The 18,282-nt window shown below is 34.1% G+C and overlaps 3 protein-coding genes and 1 non-coding gene across 6 annotated transcripts in view; 3 read left to right on the plus strand and 1 right to left on the minus strand.

The window, feature by feature from the left end:
- Positions 1-8,276, plus strand: part of LOC108749806 (histone demethylase UTY) — a 110,332-nt gene extending 102,056 nt beyond the window's left edge. The window contains exon 14 of the transcript XR_001939395.1: positions 8,265-8,276. The gene's annotated coding sequence lies outside the window, so the exon portion shown is untranslated. The remainder of the gene's footprint in view (positions 1-8,264) is intronic.
- Positions 1-12,870, minus strand: part of LOC108749808 (adenylate cyclase type 8-like) — an 18,014-nt gene extending 5,144 nt beyond the window's left edge. The window contains exons 1-14 of one of the 3 annotated variants that reach the window (XM_018488783.1): positions 12,858-12,870; positions 10,026-10,526; positions 8,653-8,897; positions 8,397-8,554; positions 7,056-7,245; positions 5,931-6,115; positions 5,248-5,446; positions 3,992-4,150; positions 2,705-2,934; positions 2,305-2,441; positions 1,752-2,073; positions 1,416-1,622; positions 1,097-1,194; positions 123-647 (exon numbers count right to left, since the gene is read on the minus strand). In XM_018488783.1, the coding sequence (XP_018344285.1) occupies positions 123-647; positions 1,097-1,194; positions 1,416-1,622; positions 1,752-2,073; positions 2,305-2,441; positions 2,705-2,934; positions 3,992-4,150; positions 5,248-5,446; positions 5,931-6,115; positions 7,056-7,245; positions 8,397-8,554; positions 8,653-8,897; positions 10,026-10,084 (2,714 nt within the window). In that variant the 5' untranslated portion in view covers positions 10,085-10,526; positions 12,858-12,870. Of the gene's footprint in view, positions 1-122; positions 648-1,096; positions 1,195-1,415; positions 1,623-1,751; positions 2,074-2,304; positions 2,442-2,704; positions 2,935-3,991; positions 4,151-5,247; positions 5,447-5,930; positions 6,116-7,055; positions 7,246-8,396; positions 8,555-8,652; positions 8,898-10,025; positions 10,527-12,857 lie in introns of those variants that run through there. The other 2 variants (XM_018488784.1, XM_018488785.1) reach the window with 2 other exon arrangements.
- Positions 7,786-7,861, plus strand: Trnas-gga. Its single transcript has one exon. It is a non-coding gene; the product is annotated as a tRNA-Ser (tRNA).
- Positions 12,871-14,069: 1,199 nt separating the features above from the next.
- On the plus strand, positions 14,070-18,264 carry LOC108749809 (thiamine transporter 2-like). Its single transcript, XM_018488787.1, has 7 exons — positions 14,070-14,095; positions 14,435-14,632; positions 14,718-15,102; positions 15,616-16,032; positions 17,041-17,233; positions 17,852-17,987; positions 18,060-18,264. The coding sequence occupies exons 2-7, from the start codon at positions 14,510-14,512 to the stop codon at positions 18,258-18,260; spliced, it is 1,455 nt and encodes a 484-aa protein (XP_018344289.1). The 5' UTR covers positions 14,070-14,095; positions 14,435-14,509; the 3' UTR covers positions 18,261-18,264.
- The last annotated feature ends 18 nt before the right edge of the window (positions 18,265-18,282 follow it).

Here is an 18,282-nt window from a genome sequence, read left to right on the forward strand (position 1 = left end):
GTAATAATAAGTCATCAGTAATTTCATTTATCATAATTTATAAAATAATACCCCAACCGACGTTTGGAAGTAAATATGATCAACATTATCTTTTTTTCATGTAATACCCATGTAATACACACCTGTAGAATCTAAAAAATTCCCTCCTGCTTTTTCCGGGCTGCCTGTCGTTCACCACCCGAGTTAGCTTCAGCTCAATATTACTGGAGCCCGTTTCCAGAGTGTTGTTCTCTGTCGAGGGAACGGTTTTTCCTCCCTCGGTGGACTCATCACTCAGAGCTGCTTCTAGAAACGTAAGGACGAAGTGGTCCAGGCCTGACCTTTCGGTGGTTGCCGTTAACTTCTCCTGCATCGGAAGTGGTGCTACCGCGATTGTCGTCGGTATCTGCTGTTGCTCGAGCACCATCACTTCCTGGTAAGGACGTACCGTGATGGGACAGGTCAGCACGCCAATGATGGACGTTAACGTCATTAAGGTGATGACGCCGCAGATGAAGATGGTGCGGTGCTTCTTGTTGTGCACTAGCATGGATGATGTGTGCTGCAAGTACGTCGGCATGCCCTTGAATTCTTCTGCCATCACTAGAATTGATGACGCCACCAAGATCACCGTAGTCACCAGCAACGAGATCAGGAGAATCATGCAACTATGGTATTAATGAAATTGAATAAAGTTATTAACATATCATCGCGGCATTATTAGATATTATAATATATTATATTATTTAGATGTAAGCTATGATGTGTGTGAACTTTGAAATTAGTAATATATGAAAATAAATAAGATTTAATTTCTCCCCAAAACAAAAAGATAATTTTCGATGTATTTTATAAGTCTATATTCTATTGATGTTTAATTAAAAAATATTTCTGTTCAAATATACCTTGCAAACATTTTTTATGCAGTAAATAGGAATCTTAATAATTTAAAGATAAATATAACATAAGAATCTTAAGTCAAATATTTTATTAGAAGTTAGATAATAAAGAAGGAATTATTTATTTCCAAGAAAGAATATTTTATTCGTAGCAAAATTTGTATTTCTAAAGCGAAGAAGTTGGTAGTTAATTAAATAATTTTTGGTTTGTTACTCACTCAGACAAAATTACAGCTTGACAAACGGCAATGAAGAGCCATATGACGAAGCAGCATATCATATTGGACTTGAACATGTCCTCTCGCAATTGGTCGAACTGAAGAACAAAGTACGATATAATTAATTAATATACAAATATTCCACAATTCACCGTTTAATGAAAAATTCAAATTTGTGTACCCTGATGAAAAATTTTTAAAATTTTTTAATATAATTTTTCAAAATTTCGGATGTATATGTATTAATTTTTTTATTAAATCAGACAAGCCTATAGAATTAGCAATAAGATAATAAACAATAATGGAAAATCGATATCACCTTCGATTCCAGACTCTCGTCGTTATAGCGCAAAGTCCACGTGTTTATGTTTGCTGATCTCATACGTTTGTTACTGGCAGTTTCGATAGCACCCTTCTTCTCAACGGCTGTCGTCGAGGCTGCTTTGTTGCTCGGTTTGGCTGGTTGGCCATTCTCTTCTTCTAAGTACTCGGACTCCAAGTTACTCACCGATGTAGCCGTGTTTAGCTACAATTATAAGACAAATAAAATAAATAACATTTGTCACTAATCACATGTGTTGCATTACTATTAAGTCAATTAATAATACATCTAATTTATTATTAATTAAATAATTAGTATAATTTTAACGCTTACATTCTCGAACGGAATTTCAGGCGTCCAATCAACCCCGATATCGTCATCCAAGGAACCCGGCGCAGGAGCGTTACTGTTCACGGTTGCATGTGGATTCACTTTGAAGCTCTTCTTGTTCTTGTTTGCGGCCAGCTCTTCCTCCGTCCAGACTTTCGGCTTCGATGACTGCCTTCGTCTGGATTTCAGAGGCTCCAACTGCTTGATGAGATATGTCTCAACGTTTCTGTCCTTTAAATAATTGTCTCGCTCGCAGCCATAGCCGGGTTCCACCTCATAAACGTCGTTCAGACATTTGAGCGTGTCAGCGGAAATATGTACCCTTCTGTAATAAGAAAATCCCTCGTTTCGCTTGTACATTTTGTAGACCAAATGAGATGAAGCAAAAATTTAAGGGATTAAATGCCCTAAAAAATTGTAAGTGTATAGATCTTTTTAAACTAATAATATAGGTAATTGTAAAAATCTGAGTGTAGATTAACAGTTGATAAGCGTTATTAATCATTTATTTTTATAATACGTAATATACTCTGTATTATAAATTTCTTTTTTATACCCCGGTATTCCTCCACTTTCGAGATGGTTTGCAAGTGTCACGTCGTATGACCACACATCGAACTGCCATTTTCGCAAACCCAACACCCCGCACAGTACCGATCCGCTGTGGATTCCTATCCTCATGTTTAAATCCACCTGCACCAGAGGAAGATGAAGGAAGTTTCGAATTAAATATGTTTAAAGTACAAACTTTATTTTTATTAGATATTAAATTAATACTTCATTTTTATTTTAGATATTTTTAAGATACTTGATTGAGAAAGTTATAAAATAAAAGTAAGATTTGTGATATAAATAGCGTAAACATTACAAATTCGTTTAATAAAAAATACACTAGTTTCAAAGATGCTCCAGATTTTTTTATCTGAAAAAAGTTTATACAGGAGAAATATCAGTACCTTCGTGGTGAACCTAACATCTCGTATGGCCTTTATCATATGTAGACCCATCTCGACGCAGCAATGAGCGTGATCGCTTCTGGCGATCGGCAGGCCAGAAATGCAGTAATAACAGTCGCCAAGGAGCTTTATGCGCAGACAGTGATTCTCTGCCGAGAGTTTGTCGAAACGGGCGAAGAGGTCGTTCAAGACTTTCACCAGCTCTTGAGCGCTGCACTGACTCGCCAGAGCTTCAAACAAATATATATATTATTGCGAATCTTCACCAGATCATACAGTATCATACAGCTATATACAAGTTACATAATTTATATTTTACATGTAGTTAATTAATTTGAATATTATATTTTATTTAACATGTAAATATTTGTATATATTACATACAATGAGATAGAATAACAAATATCTGAGAAATATACCATTTACTTAGTTTATAAATGAGAAGTCGCCCTACTGAAAAATATCACGTCACATAGTTGCATGTGATGAAATCATGTAATTAAAACACGTAAATCACATAATGAATTGTTCCAAATGAGTAGGCGTAATTTTTTAAAAACGTAATTTGAAAAATCACATATGTTCTTTTTTCTTCTATTTCTATCATTCAATTTTTTCAAATTCGATAACTATAAAATGACATAACGAATGAAAATATTTTTAATGTCATGTGATTTTTCAAATTATGTGATTTAAAAAAAAGATCACGTGATTTGGAATAATCCGTAACGTGTTATGACTTACATGTTTTAATTACACGATTTCATCATGTAACGTTGTGACATGGTTTTTTTCAGTAGGGTGGCTTACCATTTGTCTTTAATAAAGATTCTATTCTTGGAACAGTGTCATATACAATACACGCTTGAATAATGTAGCAACAGTGCAACATTATAGTATTCTTTTAGTAAAACTTCTTGTAATTGTTTAAAAGATATTGCAAGAGGAACAATGACCAAGAAAGATGTTGAAGTTTTGGATAACAGAAGACAATTTCGAGAAAGAAAATAAAGTGAGAAGAAAATTCTTTCCTTCTCAATATCATATAATATATATATAAACAATTAAAAGATGCTCTACTAAAAGAATAGTACAACGTTCCATTAATATTAAGTGACTATTCCAACAAGAATAGAATGTGTATTAAAAACAAATGCCCTGTTGTTAATAAAACAACAAGAAAAAGAAATAGTTTTTCAGGTTTTTTATTTTATCTATCTCCTATATACATTAAATTAAGTGAAATTCTTTCTTCTACATCGAGGCTCTTAATCGAGCGTAGCATACCCGTGAATCCTTTGATGTCAGCGAATAGGATACTGACGTTCTCATAACGGTGGATGTATATCCGGTGGAACTGATTCGGCGTGAACGATATCGTCCCACCTCGTGCCGTCTCGCGGGCGATGTCGCGGATCATTTCCTTGGCGACAAAGTCGGGCAACACTTAAACGGGATTAATTATTGATTATCTTTTCATAATAACACGTGTATCAATGCGATGGTAAAATATAAAAATGTAAGTGCTAGGAGATTCTGCAAAATCTTTGACCAAGTCAGAATATAGAGATTTCTCTTTAACGAGACAATTCATTTGTCATAATCATTCTTCTTTAACGAGACGATCATTTGTCATAAATATTCTTCTTTTAATTAGCCTTCTAATTAATTCTCTTGAATGTTAAAAAGAAACACATCCACACGGAGTTGAATCTGAAAAACAAGATTCATCAGTCATCCATTTACGCTACTGAAGTTCAACTACTGGGAAGCTTCTTGCTGGCTTACTGGATTTTGAGTAACTAAGCTGACATTATTCCGGCATCAATTTACTGAAAACGAACAATCCTATGGCGTTACGAGAGCGATAATAGTGGGTCAGAGATGGTATTTATGTAATCCAGCGTAATGTACCCCGACGACGGGGTATATTTTAATAGCGGCCGCTACGAAGAACGGCGGATCGATATATCGGGTGGGATCGGCGACGTAACACGCAAAAGGCTATTGGAAAAACGTGCGTCCAACCGGCGCAATCGGCCGAGAGAGTGTCTAGTGACCCTTTTTGACACTCGGCCGAGCAAGTTACACGGACGAGCGGTGGCGAGTTACCCACCGCGTGTTACGATAAATATGCACATAAATACCCAGCCTAGTTACAACCCCCGTGGCGACGCTTCGCGCCGTCTTCTCTTCTCGAAAGCTGCGAGAAACGCTCTCAAAGATTCCCTCTAGTTTCGCCAAAGGGACGGTCGCCGAGGACGACTCTAGTCTCGTTTTTTCAAGCTTTGGCTCAAGGCACGAGGCAAACGTCGGTATAAAAATCAACTCTCGCGTCTTGAGCCTCGCAATTATTTCTACTTCGAGCTACTTCAAGCAAAGAAAGAAGAAATCACACTTACTTCGTCAGGAACATAACTTAAGCATTTTTATTTCACGTCCAAGATGTTTCAGAATGTTAAAATTATTAAGTGGATAATTTTTACTGTACTTTTTTTTAGTACAGAAGAGAAAAAGTAGGACAGCCCGAAATTGCTTTTTACCTGAGAGCAACAGCTTTTCTTGCCGATTGTTCTCGTTCTGCGTGCGTTGTCGCGTTTCTGTGGAACGGTGGGTCTCCAAGAAAGCCTGCCGTTGTCCCCGGTCCGTCAAGTACTTGGTGTACATGCCGGCCAGGTTCACGGCCAGGTACAGCAGCACGTTTGTCGTCAGCATGCGGATGATACACGCGGCGTCTTGCAGCTGCAAAGAAAGTCAAGATCATTTCAAATAATCAAGTTAACATAACACCGAGGACAACAAATTTTGATCATTTTCTTCTTTCTCAGCAAGTCTCTCGTAGAGCTTCTTACACTGAAAGAGAATAGATTTTTAAAATTCTTTTCAATTTTTAAAACCTCCACTTTGAATATCATCAAGCTTCAAATTGACACTTTCGCATGGCATTAATGAAACTTGGAAAAAATGTTGCTGCCAATACTTGTTTCTCGGTATAATTAGAGGTAAATAAAATTGAAGTTTTATCACAGCTAAACAAAATAAATATTTACAGTTGGATCAAGGAGGATTCGAACTGTAAATCAGAAATTAAATTCAAACATGCGAAATAAAATTACAATCAGAATTTCACCAATAAGAGGGAAAATCCATAATGTGAATGAAATAAATCTCTTGGGAAAACTTTGAATGGCAATTCTAGGAAATTATGTACGATATGTCTTCTCACGTATGTGGAGTCCCGCAGGAGACTTATGCCGGCCATCACCATGTGTGTTAGCGCCGTTCCATAGCCGGCGAGGACGCACCATCGCAGCGGCAGAGGCAGCATCGCATAGGGTGCGTATACGACGAAGAGTATGTACCACATAAGCCGCTGCTGCGTGATGAAATTCAGACCGGCACCTATGAAACCTGTAAACGAGAAGCGGCATTGTTGCGATTGCGAAGGTATTCGATTCTTTCTTCCGATGTGGATACATTGAGAGAAAAATGTACTAAATTTTAATAAATAGTCGTTTGAATAGTACTAGTGTAACATTTATTTATGGATAATATAAATATTTGCTAAATAAAAAATATAATAGTTGAATTAAATTATTAATTTTTGTACCAAATAAATATGTTTACATGTTTAGTGAATATGTAACTGGCACTAGTTAGATAAAAATTTGTTAAAATTTATTATATTGCACTCTCAATGTAACATGCTCGATTATGAAATACAGGAATACCCCACACAGAACATTTTATCCGAGAGATTTTGGAAACGTTATTATTAGGATATTGCATATTCTGCATATTACTGAGCCTTGAAGGTCTGTTCTGTGTAGGACAGGAATGACTTGAACGCGAACGGAAATTGTTTAAATTATATAACAATTATTTTTGCGAACATCTTAAAATAAGCCCAATCAAATTACCGTTTTCGATCCCCATTTTTTTTTTCACGCTCTGATGAATGTTCGCTCAATTTTAGTTGGTCAGTAGAGCAAGACGCCATTCGATTCAACTGCGGAATCGATACAGCGAAATTGCTTAGAACGAGGTAAAAGTTTTGTCGTCCTTGTTAAAGTTGGGAGCCAAATTATCAAGTTTCAAAGTTTTTACACTCAAAATTAAATTGAAACGATCATAGCTTCTTTATATACATTCTTTCTGAAGAGAAAAGATCAGTAATTCCTTTCTTTGGATTACTATTTCTTAAATCAATAATTTTGATTACGAAACCAAAAGTTTCATGGAAAAGGGACAAAATCCTTCGCACCAGTCCACTTCCAAATCAAGTAATTATAATTGCATCCATCTATAATTATAGGAATCGATAGGTCAGAATGAGTCGCGTGGGCCTCACCTTGAGAGTTTATTAATAACCAAGTGAATATCGAGGCCCAGTACAGATAATTGTTAGAAAAGCAACGCCACCAGCCAAGCACGCAGATCACCAGATTCGCCGCCATGCAACACGCGGCCCACGATAAACCCTCGATGAGTCCTCCGCCATTCGAGTCTCGTTGCCAGAGCCAGATCGCTGTTAGCGTGATCTGCATCGCGATAAAAATCTCTTCCATCACATTGTTTAGCGGAGAAAACATTTATCTATCGAGAATTTTTATCTTTCATTATCTATTCGTTGATTTAAAATTTAATTAATCTTTATTTACGTAGGATAAAATAAAATCATTTTATTTTTATCATACATAAGTTTCTTTAACTTTGTAAAATATAAAAATGTAATTTAGAATCTGTTGGCATTCTCGTAGGGGATATATTTTTAAGAATTTTAAGCACAATCGTATGTGTGAATACAATAAAGAAAATACGATAGAGGAAGTCAAAATCGGTGAAATTTTGGATGTTACAAATAATACGTTTTATATATTCTTTTATTAAATCAATTTATTCCAGATATAATTGCGATTATTCTGAAACTCTAATAATCCCCCCTAAATTAAATTAGAAAGAAAGAGAGAAGGAAGAAATTTATTGTAAAAAATATTACCTCACACACACACACACACACACACACACACACACACACACACACAGCCAGGACTCGAACCTCTCAACTTTCCGGGAAGAGTGCCTCAGTGATCGAGCTGGTTAAGACACTCTTCCTGGAAAGTTGAGAGATCCCAGGTTCGAATCCTGGCTGAGGTAATACTTTTTCGCAATAAATTTCTTACTTTCTTTCTTTCTTTCTGATTTAATTTAGGAGGAATTATTAGCGTTTCAGAATGATTGAGTGTTGAAACCGAAATGTTATCGACAATCTCGCAATTATATCTGGAATAAATTGATTTAATAAAAGAATATATTATAATATATTTGTAACATCCACAAAATTTCACCGATCTTGGTTTTCTTTATCGTATTTGAGATATATTTTTAATTAATAGTTTTTAAGATAACTCTACCAATTTTTTGAAGTAAATTTCTCACCTCAGAGAAAGAATTTAGAGAAGATATATATACTTATATATTTGTTTAATTTTATAGGATATAAAATTGTAGATTACAAAGACTTTGAAGAACTTTTGCAAACTTTTGTAAATTTTTAAAGATTAAAATAGAACATGGATTTCTGCGTAAATGTTCTATACGAGTTAATAAAATTACATTCTTCGCGATTTTAATGAATATAAAGAATTATTATAATTTGGGTTTACTTTTCGTGCTTTTCCGCATCGCTCACCTTCAAGCTCAGGTCCACGATATTCAACATAATCAGGGACTTCTGCCTTTGCCGATTCGAGTAGAGAAGGTAGGACGTCTCCAGCTGCTTGCTGTGAAAACTGTTGGTCAGCGAGGGTAAGAATATTCCTTTGTACAGCATCCCCTTCTTGAAGACATCTACAACCACACGCGATCGGGCATATTTCCAGGCCTTTTCCCTTTTTTCTGTCGGATTAAGATTATTGGGAAGACATTTCGGGATTGGGATTTCGTACCACGTTGGGTCTGAGCCTCCTCATCGGCTACGGCCTGCTCTGCTCCGTCGGCTTCCGATTCCGCTTTCGCGGTCTCGTCATCATTGGCGGGTGCCTCGCCATCGTCCTTCGCTTCGGCGGCGACCTCGGGATCCGTGTTGGACTTCCGGTCCTCCCACGCCGCCAATCCTTCCCGGCCTAGCCTTTCGGAGGTCAATTTCTTCACCGCCTTGATCCATAACTGTTTCCTCGGCGAAATGCTCGACCTGACCCATGATTATCGTGCGTAATGCATCGGTTCGCCAATTGCGATTCGGAAAAAAAAACGATTCGTAGCCATCGTGCAGTGTGAAATTTGCCTACTTATATATTCTGTAATAGCTGCGTTCCAAAATTTACCGCCGGTACTGAAAAATCTAAAGTTCACGTGACGTAAACTATACCGTTGTAAAGAGAAATATTTTATGCGCGCGTTTTGTTTTTGTATCATAAATGTATACGTAATACATGACGAATTCGATTGGAAGCATTAGTGCGCACTGGTGCATATTAAAGCCGTTGTACACTGATTTAATTTGAATATAAAAATGAAATGCAAATATTTCGATTCATGAAATACATATATTACCTAATAGTAAACAATAAAATGTATTGAGTTCACGATTTAATCGATTTCTATGTTTATTTATAAACATGTCCTTACATTATTTTGTGTACAGCGGCTTTAATGTGCACCAACGTGCATTGGGTGCGTCGCCAATCGAATTCGCTATTAGATAAATTACATGGAAAAAAACGATATTGCTGAAATATCTAAAAATGTCACTAAATAGAAATAATTTTATTGAATCAAAATAATTATGTATGCTTAAACTAGTTGCTGGAATATTAAAACTTTTCGCAGTATCGCTTATCATGCTTGAGATTTTTATTGAACGAGAATAAAAAATATAAAATTAAAAAAAAACACAAATCATTTTTCTACATATCCCCGTTTTCATAAAAAGTAGTAGGTTGCGTCTGCAGCTAATTGTAATTTTTAAAGTAGCAGGAAACTATGCAGAAAAATAATTTATTTTCTTTATATTTTTATTCTCGTCCAATAAGCAATAAACAAAAATTCTCTTTTACATTTTGATTCACTCTCATACATAATTACTTTCGTAATCTTGAAGTACTTCAGCAAAATTGTTCTCTCCATGGTACGATTGAGTCGCTCTGTACAAAAAATGATTTTCAAATCAACGACTTTTCAAATAATTCTCGTGAAAACGAGATCCGTTTGAGATTCAATTTACCAAGTAGAATATTTCTCGATCAGATCGAGCGAATTTCACACTTCGCGGAGAGACGAAGAAGTCGAGAGGGACGAAGAAGGCGAATCGACTACTCACTCGTTGATGCTCGTGACATCGCTGTCCAGCATCATGCTCCAGGTCTGTTCTGTAATCATTATCTCCCCGATGATCCGCGGATCACGACTGACCGCTCACGTTGTGATCGTCAGTAAGGCAACAAGTGCCTTAGCATCATCCGGCATTGTTCGTAAACACCTTGAATGAAAACTGACTGCGAAGAAGCGACGATTTGTTCGCACCACGGCGACGTTGCGGGGCAAACGTCGTTTTTCACGAGACGGTAACTCTCCGGCAAAGAGAGATCGGTCGATCCACGAGATCGCGATCGCGTACGACGGCGGTTGATCGAGACTCGTTCAACGAGATCCGGCCTGACTCATTAGCTTCACGACCGGCGGGATGCGAGAGGCGTCTGATCGAAGTGTCATATCTTTTCCTTTCTCCTCAGGGCGTATCGGGTCGTGACGAAAACGCCTCCACGGGGACGCCTACGTACTTTTTTTTTTTTTTCCTCTAACACTTTTTCATCAAGTGTCCCTTTAACGGCTTTAAGTGTTATCAACTTCCTCGTCGATATTAAAATCAAACGCGACGGCGCGTCTCCGCGACATACGAGGTATGTGACGAAAAAGAAATGGCACCAAAAGACGAATTATATCTAACTTAAGAATTGGAGATATTTTATCAGGAAACTCCAAGAAAAGTTCGCTTCCGATTTTAATAAGTTTTGAATATGTTGCTCTTCTTTTTTTATACAGAAATAAAGGCTTTTTTTATAAGGGTCTAATCTAGCACTTTTTGGGGGCAACGTCTCTTTGAAGAAAATCGGGTTCTTCTCTTGAAATGAATATCGCCGAAACTGCGTGTAAAAGATAGAAAAAAATGTTTTGACTAAAAGTTATTGTCAATATAAATAAAATAATAAAATACATGCCCCTTATTTTTTTCTAGAAAACAACATATTTAAAGCTCATTAAAATAGGACAGGGACACTTTCATAGGTCTCCTTGTTAGATGAATTATTGCTTAATTTTCTATATACATAATTGCTTAGTGCATGTGTGCGTATTGCTTTGTACAGTGATATAAGTGTACGTACAAAAATTATGTAATATACACAAATTATAAATTAAAATTATATAATACATAAAAATTTATTTTAAAAACCAACAAGGCAAAATCCTCTTAACACTATTCAACTATCACTCACCAATCTGGATGGAACTATTGCACACTTGTTTAACATTGAAAAATATGGAATCTGTGTTTTTCTATTTTTCCCCAAAATCAATTTTAAGGGTTGAAACCACCCCCAAAAATGTGTTATCTCGCCACGAAAATTACTCTGAACATATAGATGGCAACGAATTATGTTTTCGACGAAAATTGTAGAGTTGATGAAAAACTATGTAATGTCCTTACCTTGATTTTGGAGTTCAAATGTTAAAGTCGTTTGGAAGTCAAGTTGATTTTTTTCAATGCTAACTTGAAAAAACAGCAAAAATGGGACAAAAATCATACAGAAAAAAATATTTGGTTGAATTAATTAATTAGAATTCTAGTGGACGATCCAGAATTCTAGTTAAATCTATTAAAATTATTGTTGAAATAACCAATATTTAGTAGATTTAATCAGAAATCTAGTAGACTTAACCCAAATTCTGGATCGTTCATTTTCCATCAGAATTCCAATTAATTCAATCAAACATTTTCTTCCGTGCAGGATTTAATATATTTAAAATCAGGATTTAATTGCCATCTATATGCTCGGAGTTAATTCTAATGGCGAGATAACACATTTTTTGGGAGTGGTTGAGGGGTGATTTCAACCCTTAAAATTCACTTTGGGGGAAAATAGAAAAATATGGGTTCAATATTTTTCAATGTGAAACAAGTATGCATAGTTTCATCTCTAGATTGGTGAGTGACAGTTGGATAGTGTTACTTGTTAGTAGAAAATTCGATAAATTTAATTTTCAAGCAATTAATAATTAATTAATTACATAATAGCTTTTAATTCTTAATAATTGTTAACAACAATTCTGCGACACTTTCTTTTTCACCAATCATCTCGTATTTTTGCGAGACACGAATCCTGAGATTCTAGTTCTTCTTTATATCTTCGTTATATATATTTTCATCACGACTCGACACGTCTTCGGATGAAGAAACGAAGTGTTCAGTCGCGATACGATAGATAGATGAAAAAGTGTATGTTATATGTATATGTACTGTTTATCGAAACTGAAGTATAAAAAAATTGTGATCGCAATAAATTTCATTTTTTATTAATTAATTTATATTAATTAATTTAACCCTAATCAATACTATTTAATTAAAATTTGTTAAACATAATTATTTTGTGGGATCAAATTTTTTTTATTTTTAGATCTGCATAAATTAATTTCCATAATTAATTAGCTAAATTTTAGATACTTCAGTAAAGCTAATTTTTTCGCGTAATATTCGCGCGTATCTAGTGTACTTAAAATTAACTTTCCTTTGCTGAAATGTAATTGAATGAATCTCTTTTTGTTTTAAAAATCAAAATTCGAAGAAGATTGTAAATTTTTTAATTATCTAAAATTGTAAAAAAACATTTATTATAAATCATTTTTTACAAAACAGTCGAAGGAAACTCCAGGTCTACCGAACTTGCGAAAACCGATTAGGGTTAAAATATAAATTTTATATGTCTAATCCATGAATTTTTATTTGCACTGCAATTTCAATAAACAGCAATGTAAAATTAGAAAGTAATTTGTATGAAATAAATATCGCACGCAACAATAAACAGAGGATTTTTTTATACTAATGCTTTTCAATAAAAAAAAGTGTGCTTTTTAAATACGATAGCGAGTAGCTTACCTTAATCGTCAATTCTCAGCAAAGGAAACGAAGGCTTCTTCCTATATATCACGTCCTGGTATCGAGTCCGAGAAAAACTCGAAAATTGCGCGCGCGCTTCTTGACAAGCCGACGAGCGGGATCTACGAGATGTCCACAAAGTTCAACCAGCATCCCCCATCATCGTTGGCTCATCCCCCCTGAATCCGATCTGGAGAAGGGGCGCGATTGTCGGCGTAGTCAACACTTCAAAATAACATTGCTATTGTTATATTGTATTTGAAAAGAGACCCCTGGTGTAACAATTTTTTAACACTCTAAATTTGTATTCACTTATTGTTAGAAATAATAAAAAGTCATTCTGACTCGCTCTTGAGTATCAATCGAAAGAAAATACATGCAAATGATTGAATTATATGTTATTTAAAAATATAAACGGAGGAGGGAGGAGGGGGGGGAGGGAGGAAATCTACGCATTACAATGTTATACTACTGAAAAATAATATCCGTCTAACTTATAATTATCAACCCAATATAATCCCAATTTTTAAGTAGAGACAGTGGTGGCTCGTAGTGGATTTCATTCGAATTAAAAATCTGTCCTCGTTGTCATTGATCGAGACATATTACTGAAGAATAAAAAGTTGGTTTTATATTAGAAATATAAAAAAGAAATGTAAGTAGAAACGTCAATAAATTACTATATAATTAATACAAAAGATATTGAATTATATTGAAAGAAATTCAAAATTAATTTAATTTTAGAAGTTACGAAAATGAAATTTAAAATTAGAAATTTTTAATATAAATTAAAAACACAAATTAAACTTTATTATAAATTAATAAAATTTAAATACACACACGCGCACACACACACACACACACACACACACACACACCACACACACGCATATACATACAAAATAAGAATGTGATAAATTACCGACGATAGATATAAAAATTGACGTGGTCAATTCGACTTTTAAAATTTAATAACTTATACAACTTTATTTTTAGAATATAGTAACGTTCGACGCGATTAAAATTATTCATTTATAGTGTATTAAAATGTTCATTATCATTATTTCGTTCGTGATCTAATGTGTTACAATTTTCCTCACTAAGGTGCACTGTGATTTAAACTAGTTTTGGAGTTTCCCTTCTATTACTTTTGCACAATCTTGTTCAATGCTAAGTCAACTAGGCTCGTGAAGATTTATTTTCAAGGTAGTAGCGGACGGCAGTAGACCGCAGCGTTGGTGAGCGTATAAAATTGTACAGAAATTTATAAATGTAACGTAGTGAAAAAAGATATTTGAAACGTTTAATTGTAACAGATACAGTGAAGTTTAATAAGAACAAATATAATACGGAAAATAATTAATTGAAAACGAAATTAAAATAAAATCTCTAAATGTTAAATGAATCTCTGGATAGAACAAAATAAATTACTTTATTTTATTGTATTAAATGTTTTGTTAGAACACTGTTATTTATTAGATGAAAATATATTAAAACATAAATTTATATTATTGTTTTAATACATTCATTATATATGTTAAATAAATTAATGTAATGCTTTCTTTTCTTTCTTACAGAGATGCAGAAGATTATATTAATTTTTTTTAAATAATTCATTAAACAACGACAAGCATTCACAAAGCAAGCAAAGAATGCAGTGGATCAAAATCTCATGTATTTTATGCATGTTTGGATGTTTTAAGGACTTTCGGCCTTCTGAATCATTTATAACCGATTACTTAACTGGACCATGGAAGAATTTCACAAAGGAGGAAGTTAGTTTTTGAAATATTGATTTTATTATATTGATTTTATGTCCATTCAATAATCGAATTGTTAACGATACGTTTAATTTTTCAGGTAAATCAAGATATTTTTCCTGTGTCCACGTACAGTTACTTAGCAACGCTGATACTTGTCTTCTTGATAACAGATTTTGTTAGATACAAACCAATCATTGTATTATGTGGTCTTTCTGGTGTCGTCACGTTCTTTATGATTATACTCGGCAAAACTGTGATAGTATTCCAGATTATAGAATTCTTTTACGGCATGTTTATGTCAACAGAAGTGGCTTATTATACTTACATATATGCCAAAGTAGATAAAAAACATTATCAAGAAGTAACAGGACATACTAAAGCGGCCGTATTATTTGGTCGTAGTATGTCTGGTATTGTAGCACAATTAACAGCTTCCTTCGAATTATTAAACTATCATCAGCTCAATTTTATAACTCTTTCAGGTACGCAAGATAAGATTAACCGATGCGTACATCAAACTGTCCGATTATATGATTTAATCATTTTGCATAGAATTCTATATAGCTTGTGCAAAGTAATGAAATTAATCAATCCATAACAGAAACACATTTTCTTTTTTTACATTAAAGAAACGTATGGATTCTTGGAACCTACTTTTTGTTATTAAGTTTTTATTTTCTCTCTCTTTTCGAAAAATTTTTCGAATTCAATTATATTCTTCTAATCTACGGATATAAAACTGTTTAAAAAAAAAAATATTATTGATAGAACTTATTGTTTTTAAAGTTTGTTAAATTTAAACACGTGTTGAAATTTTTTCTGAGAAAACATGATTTTTCAAATTATCCCCAGGATTATCAGGATCTGTATGTTTCTGTTACGGATGAGGTATTGCAATATACATGAGATATTATTTATAAATATTGACATTTCTTTCTATATTATATTATATCGAAGAATTATATAAATAGCATGTTACAAATTTTGTTTTCCAGCTAATATTTTTGCAACGATCTGGGCGCTCTTCTTGCCTCCTGTAGATCAGTCGATGTATTTTCATCGCACCAGCGTTTCTGAGGAAGAACAAGGAAAAGACACTCTCGATTATCACTCGCAACATTCCAGCAATTTGCAAGAATCATCCACTGTCGAGAATGGCGAAACAAAGCATTGTTTCATGGTATCAGGCACACGGGTGCTTCGCAAGATCAGAAACGCGTATGCGTTGTTGTGGAAACATTTCATCCAGGCTTATACCAATTATCGCGTGGCCAAGTGGTCGGTCTGGTGGGCATTGGCTACCTGCGGCTACTTGCAGGTCGTCAGCTACATTCAACTACTATGGCAAACTGCGGTGATGCCAGGCGACATGATCTACAACGGTGCCGTGGATTTTGTCTACGCAATCGTCGGTAAGGAAGACGCTTCAGCCATTTTTGATAAAACATGCGCCTTATTTAATTTTGTAAAATCGAAATATCCAGTTAAAACAACGAATCAATGCAGAACAATTAGTTATATCAATGTAATTGATGCGGGGTAAACCGCGTAATTTTCTTGAATATTTTAATTAAAGTATCAATTTACGTGTTATAAAATTTCAATTTTTGTTATTTAAATATTATCGCAATGAAGATAATAATTGCTGCAATTCCTTTAATGTTATCTGCTAACAATGAAGTAATTTTCTCTCTAATCTAAAATAAGTACACATTATGTGAGATAAAGCTTAATGAAGATGGCAGATAACATTAGCCACTTTTCCAAGAAATATCCAAGTCTTAGTAGATAATTTTTATCTTTCTTGCAAATTGAAAAAACTGAATATACTATAAATAAAAATGTATTTGTGCCAACTATATAAACAAATATTTAATATTTAATATTTTAGAAGGATATATATAATAAAATTATATTATATAGAAGAATTTTATCTTAATTGAAAATGTCATTCAATTCAAATCTCATCAAAATTACTCATCAATTAAATACAGCTCAGTGAGATTCGATGTGTGTGGTTATAGATGCGTGAAATATATTTATTTATAAATTTATTAAAACTTGATTCACAATGAATTTGCGAGTCATATCTTGATAAATTATAAAGTAACGTTTCGTAAATAATGCAATTCACTTCATCAAAGCGAGAAGCAACCTGAAATTATATTATATAAATTACTTTTTCTTCTAATGAGATGAATCGCAATGTTCACGAAATTTTAGATTTAACGACGTCAAGACACGGAGATAATTTGCAAACTGCGTAGTTTCTTCAAAAAAAATATCCGTGAAAACTTCGAAAGTATCACTTAGACTTGATTGATGTGATGAAAGAGAGATGCGATTAAGAAAAACTGATTAAATAAAATTATGCAAAAGCTATAATTAAATTTTTTAATTTATTTTTTCATTTTTACCAGGTGCAGTGACCGTATTTTATGTAGGGAAGATACAGTTAAATTGGACCCTATTAGGAGACATGACGTTGTCTATTTTTTCGCTCTTGGAAGGCGGTATGTTATTAGGATTCTCTTACAGCTACAACATTTGGCTTCTGTATTTCGGCTACGTCATATTCGGTGTAATTTACCACACCATGGTTACTGTTGCAAGGTGAACGCAATGATTAAGCAGAATTGATCAAAATTGATCAATCATAGTTGACACTTAATCGATCGATTAAGCTAATCGAAGGTGCACAGAAAGAAGGTTTCGCTGGAGCATCTAAAAATTTAGCTACATATAGATCTGAAAATAATTTGGTTGAGTCATAATAATTGTGTAGGACACTCAAACTAGTCCCTACAGTATCGAAACTTTTTGCAGCATTATTAATCATGTTACAGATTTTTACATAATTATTTTAATGTGTGTGTTGATGCAACAAAATTATTTTCAGATCTGTAGTTAAATTGTTAGATACTTAAACCAAATTGTTTTTTTCATGTAGTGAAACCAGTTCTTAATCGGGAAATTACCTTAGTTAGAAGTTGAGATAAGTGCTTTTGCGTTCAGCAGAATATTTATTTTTCAACCGTTGGAAATTTTCTTCGCCGAAATAGAACTATTCTCTAGATTTAAAAGTATAATCCAATCGCGAATAAAACTTTCAACAGTTGTAAAATAAACGTTCTACTGACTACAGTACATTCTTGATTCTATTAAAATTGCAATAAGGCTAAATGAGGAAAGGGAGAAATCAAAGATCGTTTTACTTTTGCTTGTTCGTAGCTTCGAAGTCGCCAAGTGTATATCTGAGGATAGTTATGGCCTTGTGTTCGGCGTAAATACATTCTTCGCGTTATTAACGCAAAGTTTGTTGACGCTTGTGGTTGTTAATACACTTAAGCTAAATATTAAACAGCAGGTAAGACGATACGCTGAAAATGCTTCGAGATTGGATATTGGATTTCCTGAAATAAAAAACTTTCCATTTCAGTTTTTTGTCTACGGCAGCTACTTCCTAATTTTAACTGTGATATATATTGTGATGGGTATCATCAATATCGTGCAATATTATCGAAGTGGCGCAAAATTCCACGTGTGGATCAGAGATGACGATAAATCTCTATCCAGTTATACGAGTACGTTGAATCGTCTAAACCCGAGCACGATAGCAGTTGAAACAAATACATATTAGATCAAAACTTTTTAACTCTAGC

The sequence above is a fragment of the Trachymyrmex septentrionalis genome, unplaced genomic scaffold, assembly GCF_001594115.1.
Source record: "Trachymyrmex septentrionalis isolate Tsep2-gDNA-1 unplaced genomic scaffold, Tsep1.0 scaffold318, whole genome shotgun sequence".
Lineage (NCBI taxonomy): Eukaryota > Metazoa > Arthropoda > Insecta > Hymenoptera > Formicidae > Trachymyrmex > Trachymyrmex septentrionalis.